Raw genomic sequence first — 17,202 nt, forward strand, 5'->3', positions numbered from 1 at the left:
TGCCTTCCTAGCACGTGTTAAAACATTCAAGTGAGATCCTTGCCAGCGCCACTGGGCTGGCTCCTGTGCAGGTAGCACATAAAATACACCATTTTGAGCGTAGCTGTTGCCAGTACTGCCTGACTGGCCTTCGTGCCGGTGGCACGTAAAAGCACCCACTACACTCTCGGAGTGGTTGACATTAGGAAAAGCATCCAGCTGTAGAAACTCTGCCAAATCAGATTGGAGCTTGGTGTAGCCATCTGGTTCACCAGTCCTCAGTCAAATCGTCCAACCCATGCTAGCATGGAAAGCGGACGTTAAACGATAATGATGATGATGATCTGTAGAAATAACCTCGACAAATTATATAAGATATATGCGTGTGTATGGTTATGTAGTCAAGTAGTTCACTTCACAACCATATATGGTATTGTTTTTGATACAACTATAGAGAACCTAAAGTAAGTGGCTTCTAAAATAGACCCAAGTAAACCAAGACTTGAAAGTAAAAGCTGAAATTGTGTAGAAACATCAGATGTCTTGACATATCTGTGTGCGTGTGTGTGTTATATGTTAAATAGATGTACAACTGCTAATGTTATGTTTAGAATTCCACAGAAATTTTCATAATCCAGTTTGCGTTCTGTATAATAGTTGTTAATTATCTATCATATCATATATGAACTGAAGAGAAAATGTTGGTAAAATAGGGATAAACACAAGTTCCATAAAGTATATGAATGCATGTATATATATTCTTTTATTCTTTTACTTGCTTCAGTCATTTGGCTGTGACCATGCTGGACCACTGCTTTTAGTCAAAGAAATCGACCTCAGGACTTACTCTATGTTAGCCTAGTACTTATTCTATTGGTCTCCTTTTGCTGAACTGCTAAGTTTCAGGGACGTGAACACACCAACATAGGTTGTCAAGCAATGGTTGGGGGACAAACACACACACAGATATATTATATATATATATATATATATATATATATATATATATATATTTGGTCAGCCCGAGGGTATTGTAGAAGAAACTGGTCCAAGGTGCCATGCAGTGGGACTGAACCCAGAACCATGTGGTTGAGAAGCAGGCTTCTTACCACACAGCCAAACCTGCACCTATATATGTATTCAAATATATGTATACATTTTTCAGACTCTTTTAGAGTAGAATATTTATGATCATAAAAATATTTTCCAGTCTATATTTAATTTGGCTTCATAATTGTTTTCTTTTTACTTATTTTTCAGAAAGAGCTCTCTTTTCTTTTGAGATGTCATTTCACCCACTGTTCAGCCTAACTAAAGGAAATTGTTTACTGGATTTTCGGCGCCAAGAGAACAGAGCATTTTATACTGCTCTTTTCAAGCACATTTTTTATCTTGGCAGTAAAGGTTGCAACAGAACTGCACTTGAATACTGTAAACTTCTACTTAGGTATAAAGATTCACTGTTATGTTTTTGACACTTATTTGCCAAAAAGATGAACATTCATCACTTGCATGTTCATCTTATTTTGGTAGAAAAATGATTCAAATATCCAGTTTTGTACAAGTAAATTCAAAGACTGAGTTTTGGAATTTACTTTTTATTAGTATTGCTAGCTAGACAATAATCTTGAGAATTTCCTATATTGGTACAAGTCCACTCATTTTTAATTAACTGAACATGGCTCAGAAGTTAGAGCATCAGACTCACAATCATGCGGTAGTGAGTTCAATTCCTGGACTGGGTTGTGTGTTGTATTCTTGAGCAAGACACTTTATTTCACATTGCTCCAGTTCACTGAGCTGTAGGAATGAGTTGCAATGTCACAGGTGCCAAGCTGTATTGACCTTTGCCTTTCCCTTGGATAACATCCGATGGTATGGAGAGGGGTAACTGTTATGGAGGGGCAACTACTGGTCTTCTATAAACGACCTTGCCCAGACTAATGCCTTGGAGGGAAAATTCTAAGTGCAATCCCATGGTCATTCATGACTGAAGGGGGTCTTTTTTTTTCTTTTTTTTCACTCCATTACATGTTTGGTATTTACTTTATCATCTGTGGAAGGATGAAAGAAAAGATGATCTCAGAGAGCTTTGAACTTAATGCAGAGGCTGAAACTAAATGCTTCATTCTTAATGATATACTAGAGCTGGTTTTAGCGACAAGATCAGTGGTTCTTAACTGGGATCCATAAGACTCTTAGTGGTCCAAAGAATTTTATAAACAAGGAATGGCTATGGTGTCGAGTAAAGTAAAATAAGAATCAAAGGGGTCTATAAACCAAAAATGGTTGAAAACCACTGAACTAGATCTGCAACTGAGACAGATTTAATCTTTTGCTTAATCAAAAGAAATCAATATTACTTTGTATTTGGCTTTGTCTATACTGCAAGAAGTAAACCCCTAACTAATCAAGGCTACATCTCTGCTTCAAGTTTCACCTCATCTTCCAATATATAAATTCTTTGTGCCTTGTCAAAAAGAAATTAATATGTTTAATTAAACATCTCCAATGGCAAAGACATCAAAATAATTACAACTGTAGCTGTAACTGTAACATGGCCAATAGACAGTGTTGTTTGAATGATAGATGTAGTGTTTTGTGGATTATATTCCAAGTTAACCATTTCAAGTGTACAAGGATATAGGTCACAGCAGTGTCCTATATTTGGACATTTTGTTCAAATTTTTGTAGTTTTCTTTACCTTTGGAACACCTATGGTTTGGTAAAATATATTACTCAACTAAACTGATCTATTCTCTCTTCTTCACTCTCTCTCTCACTCACATGTGCACACACACACACACACACACAAAGATATCTATTCAAGTATACACATTTATTCTTATTTTAGTAGAAAATATTTACACTCCAAAAGATACACTCGTATGTGCTGCTACAAAAGCCTATAAGAAGTACACTGATTCATATTGTATAATATATATATATTTATTTATTTATGTGTTTCAGCCAAGTGGCTGCGGTCATGCTGGTGCACCACCGTGACCATATATATATATATTTGGCAGGAATGGCAACAAAAAAAAGAAAGAGACCTCGATATTATGCAAATAGAGGAATGCATCTGTAAAGATATGTGACACTTATTCAGCAGCCATGATAAAACTCCGAGTTTCCAACGCCAACATCTCTTCAGTTATCCAGCTTTCAAAAGAATCTCCGGTAACTGGATAACTGAAGAGATGTTGGAGTGAACCCCCCGCCCTGGCATCGGAAACTCGGAGTTTTATCATGGCTGCTGAATAAGTGTCACATATCTTTACAGATATATATATATATATACATAATGGACTCACTTGTTGGAGGTGATGTATGAGTGTTCGGCTTTTGCTGAATGACCTGCACAAATGATTTGTTTATAGTGATCAAATGTTCGTGCTGCACATTAGCTCATTCTCTCCATCAAATCGACATTGCCTGAGCAGGTACACAGTGTATTATGCGTCAGGTGTCAAAGTGATTGCAGAGCAACATGAAATGAAGTGGTGTTGTTCAAGAAGACAATGCAGCACCTGGTCTAGGAATTGAAACCATGATCTCGTGGTTGTGAGTGCAACACCCTAACCACTTGGCCATATGTCCTCATGATATACACACACACACACACATGATGTACACACAATGCATGCAATCTCATATTTACAATTATATACACACAGTAACACATACACACATGTTCAAGATGATATATATGTACACATGGAGCCTGATCTATGTACACTCTTACAGATGAATATATAAACAACAGCATATCCTAGTCAAATCAAACTAAGCATTCTATATCTGCCCTAAATTTAAGCAGGTTTTGTCATAGTCTTGACGTTCTTTTTTTTTCATGTATATTATTTCAGCCTTGACCCTGACAATGACCCTCTCTGTGTTTTACTCTTCATTGACTACTATGCACTCAGAGCAGAAGAGTTCTCATTTCTGATAAGGTTCTATGAAGAGCAAGAGGTCAGTTGGAATAAAATATTTTTTTCTAGAAAACAAAATAAAATTTGTAATAAACAAAATCTCAAAATTTTCTTCCCTTAAGTTAAAATGTTAAATGGATTTACTCTTTTCATTGAAAACTTTTTATTGTTGTTTAGTTTTTTGTCTGTCACACTGGGTTCCTTTAGTGGAGTAAATGAATAAGTTTCTATGAAGAACAAGAGGCTCTTCGGGTTTATTGCTAAATAGTACACAAATCCAAATTCATAAATTATACCTCAAATCTAACAGAGTTATATTATGCCTCTAAGCAAGGCAAGTTACTCAGATTTTTTTATTATTTTCTATTTAATAACAATGTATCTACTTTCCAGGTAAGTAATTAATATTAGAAAAGTCAAAAGTGATATAAATGTTCTAAAATTGTACAACTCTGTGAAAACATATCTCATGTTATCATTGAGAAAGAAAACATGATTTGGCCTGAGTTGCACTGGTTTTTCACTTAAATATGTTGTTCTAGGTGTTGCCTCTAATGACTGGCATAATTGTACCATCAGCTGTTAATTTTTTTTTTTTTTTAACATGAGAGAGGAAAATTGTAAGTGTTTCAAGTTATGAAGGTTGTAGAAATAATTATTATCTACACTTCTGTTATAAAGATGTTTTTTAAAAACTTTTCTCTCTGAAATTTCAGCCTCACAAAAATTTGTCACAATTACCAAATTTTGCATTCTCAGTTCCACTAGCTATGTATCATCTGGCAATTCAAAATAATGAAAGTACAGAGAAAGCTGACAAAAGGGTTTGTTATAACTGTTTATTTAATTAGATTTTTACCTTTCATTTCAATGCACGATTTATTTATCATAAATCCAATGCTTTTCTCTATTTAAGAAGAAGTAAGATATTTTTATTATTAATTGCTTGGTCACGTGCTTTGTAAGGATGTATGCTAACAGTGTTCTAAATGTATATAAAACACGAAAGTCATGAAAAGTTATTTTATTTAATATACATCATTACTGTCAATTAAGTGGCACTGGCTTTTGCCTGTGTCTCCATCCATCTCCACCCACTTTTCCTGGGAGGGCCATTGGAATAGAGTCCTTAGAGAGACTCCTTGATCTCTGAGTTATACACTGTGCCAAGATCCTTCAGACGAATCCCATTTCAGCTGCTTGTATTCACCATGTGTTTCATCTGATTTATTGCTTGTTTGACAGTTTGCTTCTGATGTCTCAGAATTTAGGAAGTTCATTTTTTTTTTTAGAATCAATCATTACTAATCAAAATGTTCAAAAAATAATTCTCTTTTAAAATTTATACACACATATGTATGTATGTATGTATTAAGAATTTTACAAATAGAAGGCTCAACTTTATTCAACAAATATGCTGGATTAAATATGGTTTATATTGTAAAACAAAGTAAATAGCAAAACAATTTCTTTTAGATGCTGGTGGTGTGATATTGATCATAATACTTAGTACTGCGATATGTCTAAAAACTGTTGAAAAGAAATAAGTTCAAATACAAATGCAGAGAGAAATAATTTTCTATCATTTTCATTTGTTAACTTTTTATCTTACCATCATCATTTAATATCTACTTTTTTTATATTTGCATTGGTCACTTGGAATTTACTGAAGCCAGATACTCTTCCTGTTGCCTTATATTGGGGAAATATTTCTTCTGATTATGTAACAGAATAAGAATGAGTACTCATTGAGCACAAACATACTCATTGTGAGTTTTATTTATGTAAAAAAAAGAAAAAAACACTATTCGCTATTTCTGAAGGCATAAATAGTGTCAGGCTAATTAATTGCTTAAAGGTATTTAGTTCCACCTTGCTAATATCACTTATTCTTTCATTCTTCCAGTATTGACAAAGAAATGTACCTGGTATCTTCTAGGAATAATGCAGTTTACATACTTCAGTCATTCCCTACAAAGTTAGCTACAACTGGCCTTGTGTCAGTATAAGAAACAATAATTTATTATAAATTATTTATTAACAATTTATGTATCACTTTTTATTTATCTTAGCATCAGCATCCATCTATGTACCAATACACACACACACATAGTCTCTCTAACAGAAATTGATTTAATATCTATTGTTTTATTCAGTTACAAGAAAGCCTTCGCATGTTTCCTGCACTGCTGTTCTCTCTTCTGGATAAATGTAGTGTCAACCCTGCAGGAGTAGTCACCAGTTGCCACTTGTTCACTGAAGCTCAAGTGGGGTAAGTACTGTCATCAGAGTAGTTTTGAGTCATTTTCTTAGTATTAGTCATGTGCTCACATAGGTCATGGGTCCAAATCTGCTGCAGATGTTTTGTTGTGTTCATAGATAGAAAATTTTATGTTACATTTTCCTACTTTACTTAGATGTCAGAAATAGGTACTAAATTACCTGGGAATATTGTCTATGACAGAATAGTAAGCTATCCAAGAGTAGTTGTCTTTCATCTGCTTCTCACAATTGACCATTAGATGTAAGCATTTACAATGCATTTATGTATGTGTGCACATCCATATGTACATGTGGTGTGTGCGTATGAGTAGATGTAATCGCCTTACCTCGGTTTTCCTTTCCTCGACTGCGAGTCCGTCTTGCGGTATCCGATCCTTGAAGCTTGCCCCGACCCAAAGTACACCAGGTATAGCAGCTGCTTCTCCCAAACCTTCCCAAACCTAGACCGTCGCTTAACACGTCTTGTCCTGACCGCAGCCCCGTTCGAAAAGGGCACGAACGCCGATCGAGGCTCCCTCTGCCCTTTTTCCCCTTCCGGTCGACTCGCCCTTCCGGTCAGCCTCCCCAGACACTGACGTCATACCACAGTACATACAAACACAGACAAAATACTTTAAATACTATATCATACTTTTTAACTGACAAAATACTTCAAATACTATATCATACTCTTTAACTTCTTGCAGACTGCCAAGTGGTTTACGCCAACTGATTGGTCTTTATACTGGCCAAACCTGGCCTTGTTGGAAAGTTATGCAAAATATCCAGTGGCTTGAGAAAAATGTTGAAGTAGTTGTACAAAACTACCAAGCTGAAAATGATGATAAAAAAGAATGTTATCGGAGGTAACTAACCCAAAGTTTTGATTTCTTATTTCTGTATAATTTGCAGATTTTTTACCGCCTGACTGGACTTCGTGCGGGTAGCACGTAAAAGCACCCACTACACTCTCGGAGTGGTTGGTGTTAGGAAGGGCATCCAGCTGTAGAAACTCTGCCAAATCAGATTGGAGCTTGGTGTAGCCATCTGGTTTCACCAATCCTCAGTCAAATCGTCCAACCCATGCTAGCATGGAAAGCGGACGTTAAACGACGACGATGATGATGATGATGATGATGATGAACTGTTTTTCACTACCTTTTATATCCTTTTTTGGAACATTTATTTTTACATCTTGATACTCTCTCCCTCTTTATCCTCACTCTTTCACTTTGATACTCAGTTAAATTGATCGTTTCATATTTCAAATTAAAACATACATAAGTAGTGTATTTCGTTTAAAATCATTTCAGTTAACATCTTTTTTTTTCATGGCTGTGACAGGAGTAAATTGCACTTTGTGTAGTCAAACTTTATAGGGAGTACATCTGGCTGTAAAAATCCTGCCTCAATTTCCTTCTGTCTCAGCCCTGCTAGCATGGAAAAAAACTCCAGATGTTTGAAACAAAGCTATTTCAAATAAAATGCACTGTCATGTGTCTCAATTTTCACAATAATAAAAATTTTCAATAAGTTTTTGCATGAAATTATGATGGGTGGTTTGAATTTAAACACTGAACACTTTGAAATGGGTAGTTTTCTAACAAAGAACCGAAGGTGATTTTAGGTGTGTTGCTATTTAAAAGTTTTAAAGTGAGTATAATTGGCAAATTATCAAACTTAAATCCATAAATTACTTTATCAATTTTGTTTTCATTGTTATTTTACTAGATTTCACCGACGATATCAAGGCACACCTAGAAATATTTGTCGATATATACTTCTGTCTGAGATCAAAGAAGCTATGGCAGATCTTCCACCGGTAAAAAGCAATAACTAAACATTTCTGTTTTCTATTTTTATGACTAACTTATTTTGAAATTCTCCCTATTGATCTGTAGCTTATTTCTTAATCAAATTATGTGTGTTGTTTTTTTATATATATATATATATATATCGTTACCAGAGCACCAGCCGTCTGGCTTTCGTGCCGGTGGCATGTAAATAGTTCCATTTGAGCTTGGTCGTTACCAGCGTTGGCTTACTGGCACTTGTGCCAGTGGCACATGAAAAGACATTCGAGCGAATTCGTTGCAAGTGCCGCTGGACTGGCTCCTGTGCAGGTGGCATGTAAAATACATCATTTTGAGCATGGCCGTTGCCAGTACCTCCTGACTGGCCTTCGTGCCGGTGGCACGTAAAAGCACCCACTGCACTCTCTGAGTGGTTGGCATTAGGAAGGGCATCCAGCTATAGAAACTCTGCCAAATCAGATTGGAGCCTGGTGTAGCCATCTGGTTTCACCAGTCCTCAGTCAAATTGTCCAACCCATGCTAGCATGGAAAGCGGACGTTAAATGATGATGATGATGATATATATATATATATATATATATATATTATACACATATAATTTGTTTACATCCCCATAACTTTGCAGTTTGTAAAAAGAGATCAATTGAATAAATAAGAAGCTTAAAAAATAAGTCCCAAGGTCAATTTGTTTGACTAAAACCCTTCAAGGTAGTGCTTCAGCAAACGACTGAAACAAGCAAAAGAATAAAAGAATACACACACACACACAGCTGTATCAACCAGACTGTTGGAGGTTGTTGTGCATCCTCGCATTGTTGTAGCTTTCATATGGTGTCGCCTCAGAGGTTAGTAGGTCAGGCCAGTATTACCCCTGAATGGAATGCCTGTCTGTAACAAGGTTACCCATTTACAGCTGAGTGGACTGGATTAATGTGAGATAAAGTGTTTTGCTCAAGAGTACAATGTGCAACCAGTCAGGGAGTCGAAACCACAATCTTGCAGTTGTGAGTGCAATATCTTAACCACAAGGCCAAGCACCTTCACTATATTATATACATACTTGTGTGTGTGGAAATTGTGATGACATTTGGTTGAGCATATCTGTGTTTGTTATGTGCGTTTTTTGCCTTGCTTTTCTATATGTTTTGTTGTTGTAACCCTGTGTCACATTTTCAATATGTGTATTTGCTCCAGCAAATGACTGAAACAAGTAAAAGAAAAAACGAATGCACACATGCACAGCTGTAACAACCAGATTATTAGAGGTTGTTATACGCTGTTGATCACAATGTGCACCCTCGCATTGTTGTAGCTTTCAAATGATGTCATCCCAGTGGTTAGGAGGACAGACCAGTATTCCCCTGAATATATATGTATATATAATGTATTTGTACACTTTTAAGAGAACATGAAATAATTCTGTTTTGGAACAGTGGCTCTCAAAACCCACATAAAGCTGTAACTGATAACATTTAAATATTGGATTGCAAAACACTTTTTGGATATTATTTATAGGTTTATGTGTGTTGCAACATCCACTGTTTCAAAAGAGATACACACAAAAACACACACCTATTTTATATGAATTTGTTGAATTTATTAAAAGTGCTAAAATCAGTTTAGTTGACAAGATTTCTATTTCATTGCAGGACATTACAAACTCAGTTATTCTAAGTTATGATATTTTACCACCAAGGGACAATATAGAGACGTACAAACGGCCACAGAGGTGAATATGAAAGCATTCTTTCTATTCATTTTCATTGATGCAGATTTTTACTGTTTATCCTAGAATATTCTCTAGTATAACCACCATGTTATGATTTGAATTCATGTCAGTATTTCCTTTGTTCTTTCAACATTCTGAGCTCAAAAGAATAAGTACCACTTATAAAACTGATACCAGTTCAGTCAACTATCTCTACATCCCTCGGAAGCCAAATTTTTTATTATTAAGTATCATTGTCATAGTAAGTAAGAGGGAGAGAGAGATGGTACATGGTGCTATTTCTGTAATTTCAAAACACCCGGTCCTTCAGTCTTTGACATATATGATTGCTCATTTGTTATATGCACAACATTGTCTGCTCCATGTTTGCATGTTTACAATGGTTTACTTAATAAATAAAGCATTTCTTTCTTCTTTTTATATTATTTTTTTGTTAGTGTGTGTGTTTGTGGTGGAGGCTGAATCCCCTTCCTACCACTAATTACTCAGCTGTAAATTAGGAGTTTATTTATCTATTCATTTTTTTCTTTTTGGGTTCTAATGAATAATTGTTATGTACCATGACCAGGAGCATAACTCAATGGCCATAGTAAGATTAGAACCTACAACATTGTAGTCAGAAGTCCTGAGCCTTAGCTACACAGCCATTATGCCTTATCTATAGAATCCTGTACATTGCACCATGGCAACTCTCAACCTCTAACCCTCAACTTAGCCATGATTAACCAGACCTAAGATGTTCTAGCTATAACCATCACATTTTTTGCTGGCATAGTTTACATAGAACTTCATTATCTTATGTGTCCTAGAATTTCTTTTTTCCAAAATATTAAAGTGTTAAACTATGTTGAAGCCTTTCAGATGAGCTTGAACCATAAATCTCTGGTCCAGCCTTGTCACAGTGTCAGTCTGATTCTATCTGACAATTATGATACAGATACAAGTATCTGTGGAAAACTCATTCACTTACACTACAACTCAATGGATAGATTGCCGTTTTGTTTAGCCTCTGGTCAGCTCTTATAGAGCAGATCTATGTTTAAAGAGATTGCAGCTATGAGGATTGCAACTTTTTAATTTTTTTCTCCATATATTATAGCTAAACTATATTATGCAATGTGTGTTTACTTTTTTAAGACAGTATAAGGTGAAGGGGTATTTTGAGGAAGATTTGGCTACTATTTCTAATATGTTGAGCAACCACATAGTGATTCTTTTGTTAAGAAATTTGTTCCCTTGATCAAACAAGCAGAAAATTTATTAGAGAAAAAGTTTGTAAATAAGGTGTAATTCAAAAAAAGCAAACATTTATAAACTTCTCAGTTAAATTCGAAAAAGACTTTCAGAAAATTTTTCATATCTAATACTTTGCTCCTCTGATATTTCACTTATGTGTTCTCACTGTGCATTCTAATAGACTTTGTTGTTTTTCTATGTGTTTTCAGACCTAGAAGAGTGTCTTCCACCAGCGGAGGAGTTACTACATTCCTTAGGTCCTTACTGCCAGATTTTTCTATTGATGTAAGTCAGTTTCTTTAACATAAAATTTAGATGACTTTTATTTTTTCCAAAAATAATTGTTGGATCTGATTTTTTCTTTGATTGCTGAACATGTGCATACACACACGTTCCCATATGTGTGCGGGTATGTATATATTGTACACGTGTGTGTGCCCGCATACACACACACAATGATAGTGTGATCTGAAAAGATCTTGGTATATGAAGATAATCAGCATTGAAGCATGTACATGGCTAGTATAGATGGTCAAAAGAAGGCTATACACAGTCAACAAAGTTTATTAACTGGCATATTTATATACTTTGTCCTATATTGAAACAGATGGAAGTTTCTTATTTCTTTATTGCCCACAAGGGGATAAACATAGAGGGGACAAACAAGGACAGACAAAAGGATTAAGTCGATTGCATCGACCCCAGTGCGTAACTGGTACTTAATTTATCAACCCCGAAAGGATGAAAGGCAAAGTCGACCTCAGCAGAATTTGAACTCAGAACATAATGGCAGACGAAATACCGCTAAGCATTTCGCCCAGCGTGCTAATGTTTCTGCCAGCTCGCCGCCTTCTATAAGGCGACTGCTTCTATACAACTCCTGGTTTTGCAACAAAAATTGCTAATTATGTGAATATAAATTGAAGAGTGCAAGGAATAGAAAAGGTAAATCAAAGCTACATCTGCTTCCAAGCTTAAACTTAATATGTCTTATGTAACATGTAATGCATAAAAATATTGTTTGGCTTTTCTGCAGGTTTAATTATCAGCAGTTGTTTGCATCATTGCCTCTTGGAATGATGCAAGCAACTGCTGGTAATTAGACCTGAATAAAAGCTAAACGATGTTTGTATGTGTTGCATAAAACATATTTAGTTTTAATTTACCTTTTCCATTCCGTACACTCTTTGATATATACACACACATACACATATCAGGTTGAGTAAAAAGTAAGCAACATTTTGAAACATGAAATTCATCACAATATATTTCAACAATGTAGAAATTTTATTCATCAAAGCAAGTACCATTACAATCAACACATTTTTGCCAAGTTACCAGTTTATTCCAGTAACGTAAAAATCTGGTGTTCTGGAGCTGATGAACTCTTTGAATGCACTTTCAGCATCAGTTTGATTTTTTAACTCCTTCTCTTGCAGGAAACCATCAAGGTGCTTGAAAAAGTGGTAGTCGGTAGGAGAAAGGTGTGGGGAATAAGCTGGGTGGGAAAGAACTTTGTAGCCAAGTTCCCTCAACTTCTGGAGTGTCATTAGTGAAACGTGTGGTTGAGCATTGTCATGAAGAACGATCGGTTCTCTTCTGTTGACCAGTCTGGGATGGAGGAGTAGCAGTTTTTTCATTCATTTTGGCAATTTCATGGCAATATGTTTCTGCAGTAACAGGTTTTCTGTGTTTTAAGAAGTTATAGTGGATGAGTCCAGCAGTACACTACCATACAGTCACCATAACCTTCTTTTTGAAGAGCTCGGGTTTAGGGAAGGTTTTCGGTGCTTCATTTTGGTCCAACCACTGCAAAGAATGTTTTTTATTACTGTACAGAATCCACTTTTCATCACAAGTTACAATACAATTAAGAAATGGATCGGTCTCGTTACGGAGAAGAAGTAACGAGTAAATTTCATATCTGCACATTTTCTGATTTTCATTCAAATCCTGTGGTACCCATTGTCAAGCTTTTTTTTGATTTTCCAATCGCGTGCAAATGGTTGCAGGCAGTTTTCTGGCTAACTTGAAGTTCTTTTGCCAGTTCTCAAGGGGTTTTATGTGGATCTTTCTCAATGATGGTCTTTAATTGACTGTCATGGATGACAGATGGGCGTCCACTGCACTCATGATCTTCAAGGCTAAGGTCTCCATTGCGAAATCATTAAAACTATTTTCTAGCTGACTGCACACTGGTCATTTCCTCACCAAATGTTTCGTTGATATCGTGAGCAGTTTCAGCTGCTTTACATCCTTTTTTGAAGTTGAATAGGAATATTGCTCGAATATCGCGCTTTGACAGTTCCATTTCAGATAATTGTAACAACGATGAAAAAAATATCAATGTTAATTTATTGATGCATTTGGGCAACTCTATGTGTGTATTATCAGACAATTGCAAAAAACTGTTAAAAAAAAATTCAAACCTCTGCAAAAATCTGGTACAGATTCTTTATGGTTCAAAACGTTGCTTACTTTTCACTGAACCTGATATATACATAGCTAAGCACTTCCCAACCACCTGGTTCTGGATTTAGTCCCACTGTGTAGCACCTTGGGCAAGTGTCTTCTACTACAGACCTGGGGCTGACCAAGGCCTTGTGAAAAGCTATGGTAGACAGAAACTGAAAGGCACCTATCTTATGTGTGTGTGTCTCCTTCATTTGACATGATGTAATATTCATAATTGAGTGTCACTGTTGTACAAGCAGTGTCATTCATTTCTACATATTCAGTTAAAACTATATTTATGTTAATTGTGCATTTCATTCCTCCCCTCAGCAACCTAAATTAGCTTCAATTGCCAAATCAAAATAAATTAATGTTTAGAGTATGCTTGCTTAATTTCTCTTTTTCTCTCCATCTTATTGTCTATCTCCAAATTTATCATCATCATTCAAACTATTATTGGAAATGGACTTTAGGAAATAGAGGGTATGCTAAGATCCAAAAACTGATGTTGAGAAGGAGTGGACTTAGGTGTTACAAGTTTCTCCATTTATAAGCTGCAAAGTAGAGGAACGCTGCCCCCTGCCTCTATCACTGCTCCCCAGTTCTTTTAATAACCTGTTTGAAATACCTCTTTTATTAAAGGAACCACTTGAAGAAGAACATGGTGCCACAGGAGGAGGCCATGGTGCCCAACTGACCAATAGCATAGAAACTTTATTGGAAGTGATGCGAGATTTAATGGGTAATATTCGGCCTGTACCACCTCCAATTGAGAATCCTCAGAATCAAGCTGATCCACCAGAAGAACATAATGAAGAATGGGGTTAACCCAAACAGATTCAGAAAGGGAATTATTTGAAAATGAAATTGTTTCTATTTTTCTTTTGTTAATATTCTCAGATTCTAAAAGGATTCTTAATTTAATAGGCTAATTACAAAATAACTCATATTGTATCTTTTTGCTATTTAATATTTTTAAAGAAGTTGTGAATAAAATCATGCTAATCTTGAATTTTGGAATAATGTTTTGAAATTTTCAAATATTTTGGAATAAATGGCTGTAAACATTGTTGTTAAGAGGATTTCATCTATATTTCTCAAAACATTGCTGTCAACAGTATTCCCCATCTGTATTCTGTACCTTTTACTATTTTTGTACTGTTTCTAACCAAAACAACCTGCAGTTGAGTTCACACATCACATAAGTTTATATAAAGTTATACACTATCAAAAATATAGTTTGGATAAATTCCATTCCTACTCAAAGTAGCATATGTATACATAATATATATCTATATCTATATCTATACCTACCTACCTACCTACATGCCTGCCCTGCCTACCTGCTGTATCTGTCTGTCTGTCTGAATACTGTATATAAAAGATAACTGTTCATCTAAGACATAGTTACCAAAATAGATGTGAGAATTTTTAATTTTTTTATTTCTTAAATTATCTTACACCCTTTTTTCTATGCATGTCATGTAAAAAGCACTTGGTACACTCAATAAAGTGGTTGTTGTTAAGAAGGGCATCCAGCTGTAGTAACCATGCCAGACAATAGAGCTTTGTGCAGTCTTCTGACTTGCCAGCTCCTGTCAAACTGTCTAACCCATACCAGCATGGAAAAGAGACATCAAATGATGATGATGTGTTAGCAGATTATTTTCTTTATCTAGGAAATTTGGATACTTCTGTATTTTCAGAACAACAGTATTAACAGCTAAGTGACTGCATCACTCATCAATGGAATAAGTGTGGAAACATTCAATTAACAGAAGTTAGTGACTGTGACAAGGATTGATATCATGACCTTGTGATTAGTAACTTGTTCTTCAACTTCATATCAGAAAGTGAATAGACAATAATGATTTCTTTTAAGTAGCCATGGTGCTAGTTTTGCACCATCAATTAAGTAGATTTTATTAGCAAACATCTAGCCCACCTTTATAGTATCAACAATGACATGTCACTATTTTGATCACAAAATAGTGACGTGTAGGCTGCATATAGATAAGGTTCACAGACAGGGATCTGGTTACTGGAAGTTGAACAAGTCCCTATTAGATTGCGAAACTTACCGTAGCCAGATTAAGGTGTTAGTAATGAGGGCACTAACTGGCTCTGTGATTAATAACCAGTGGTGGAGTGCCCTCAAAAGAGTCATTCGACTTGAGTCGATTAGATTTAGCAAGCAGTTAAGTCTAGAGCAGACTAGAGTAGAAAAGGAGTTAGTTAAGGCATTAGAAGAGGCGCTGAGGTTGGGCTCTGCACACCAAGTGTTGGCGGCAAGATTGGCCCTGGACCGACACCTCAATGCCATACATGAAGGATGCAGAGTCCGGGCTAAAATATGTGCACTGGGACGTGAGGGTATCAACGTTGCTGGGTAGGTTTGCTAGGAAGAAACCCGACATGGCGTGGAGGCCACGATAAGGTCTGTGGTAGACGAGCACCGACAGGAGATCCAAGGACAAGAAAAGATGTGTAAGGCCTTTCGTGAGCACTTTGCTACGTTGTTCAAGAGAATCGAAATGCTGGACCATGGGGATGCTCTCCGGCATTTACTGACCAGTGGCCGACGTCTTTCAGTGCTTGATGCTGAGCAGTGAAGGGCTGATCACAGCCGAGGAGATTATAGAGGTGCTTTCTGAGTGCCCCGGGGACAAGTCACTGGGATTGGATGGTCTACCTTATGAATTTTATAAAAGTATGCCAGACTTGTTTTGTAACATACTGTCCAGTGTATACAGGAATTGGCAGCAGAATAGGAGAATTCCCAAATCTGTGAGCTGAGGAGGAGTGACACTGATCAGGAAGGACCCGATCAAGGGGGATAACATTAATAATTTTCGGCCCACAATTCTGCTAAACACAGAGTTAAATATTTTGGCCAAGAGAGTGAGGATTGTCATGGGTGACTTGGTAGAAGAGGCACAGACATGTGCCATCCCAAGAAGGACGATACATGACAACCTTCATCTTATTCGCTACACCATAGAGGGGGTTGGTAGAGTTCCTGGCAAAGGTGGAGCACTGGTGAATTTAGACCAGTCTAAGGCATTTGATAGGGTCGACCATTGGTATCTGGCGGCAGTCGGATTGGGCCCGACTTTCCAAAGCTGGATTGAAGTTATGTATTGCAATATCAAATCTATCATCCGGTTGAATGGATTCTTCTTGAACCTTTTTGCGATTGAGCGTTCGGTTCGCCAGGGCTGCCCCTTGTCCCCGCTGCTGTACGTATTGGCTCTTGAGCCACTGCTGCAGAGGTTGGGGACTATGGAGACAGACCAGCATGATCTGTATTACGGTAGAAGTGTGATGGCATATGCGGATGATGTTACCATCATCATGTCTGATGTTACCATCATCATGTCTGATGTTACCATCATCATGTCTGATGAAGGGCAGCTACCTCGTGTTGAAGATGCCATCAAAGGATACAAAGCAGTGGCAGGGGCAAAAATTAACCAGGAGAAATCAATCGGCTTGCAACTCGGTGCCTCCCAACATCGTCATTGGATGCTGGATGGAGGGCCCGGCTAAATTGCTCGGAATCTGGTTTGGACCAGATCTTCAGGTGGAGAAAAACTGGAGCGAGGTGGCGAGCAAGATGATGGCCATAACCCAGACCTGGTCTGGGAGGACGTTATCTTTTCTAGGAAGGGCCGAGGTTGCTCAGGTGTTTATAGCATCAGTGATAACCTACCGCCTAACCGTCGTGCCTTACCCCAGTTTGTGGCTGACCAAGTTGGGAACGGATCCTTTTCTGATTTTTGTGGAAAGG

At 36.8% G+C, this 17,202-nt stretch overlaps 1 protein-coding gene across 1 annotated transcript in view; it reads left to right on the top strand.

Moving 5' to 3' along the window:
- Positions 1–14,424, top strand: part of LOC106874670 (transcription factor 25) — a 31,395-nt gene extending 16,971 nt beyond the window's left edge. The window contains exons 8-16 of the mRNA XM_014922467.2: positions 1,240–1,426; positions 3,852–3,957; positions 4,634–4,741; positions 6,074–6,189; positions 6,887–7,045; positions 7,911–8,001; positions 9,643–9,722; positions 11,168–11,243; positions 14,055–14,424. Of these exons, the coding sequence (XP_014777953.1) occupies positions 1,240–1,426; positions 3,852–3,957; positions 4,634–4,741; positions 6,074–6,189; positions 6,887–7,045; positions 7,911–8,001; positions 9,643–9,722; positions 11,168–11,243; positions 14,055–14,240 (1,109 nt within the window). The 3' untranslated portion in view covers positions 14,241–14,424. The remainder of the gene's footprint in view (positions 1–1,239; positions 1,427–3,851; positions 3,958–4,633; positions 4,742–6,073; positions 6,190–6,886; positions 7,046–7,910; positions 8,002–9,642; positions 9,723–11,167; positions 11,244–14,054) is intronic.
- The last annotated feature ends 2,778 nt before the right edge of the window (positions 14,425–17,202 follow it).

This window comes from Octopus bimaculoides, chromosome 1, assembly GCF_001194135.2.
Source record: "Octopus bimaculoides isolate UCB-OBI-ISO-001 chromosome 1, ASM119413v2, whole genome shotgun sequence".
NCBI classification, from domain to species: domain Eukaryota; kingdom Metazoa; phylum Mollusca; class Cephalopoda; order Octopoda; family Octopodidae; genus Octopus; species Octopus bimaculoides.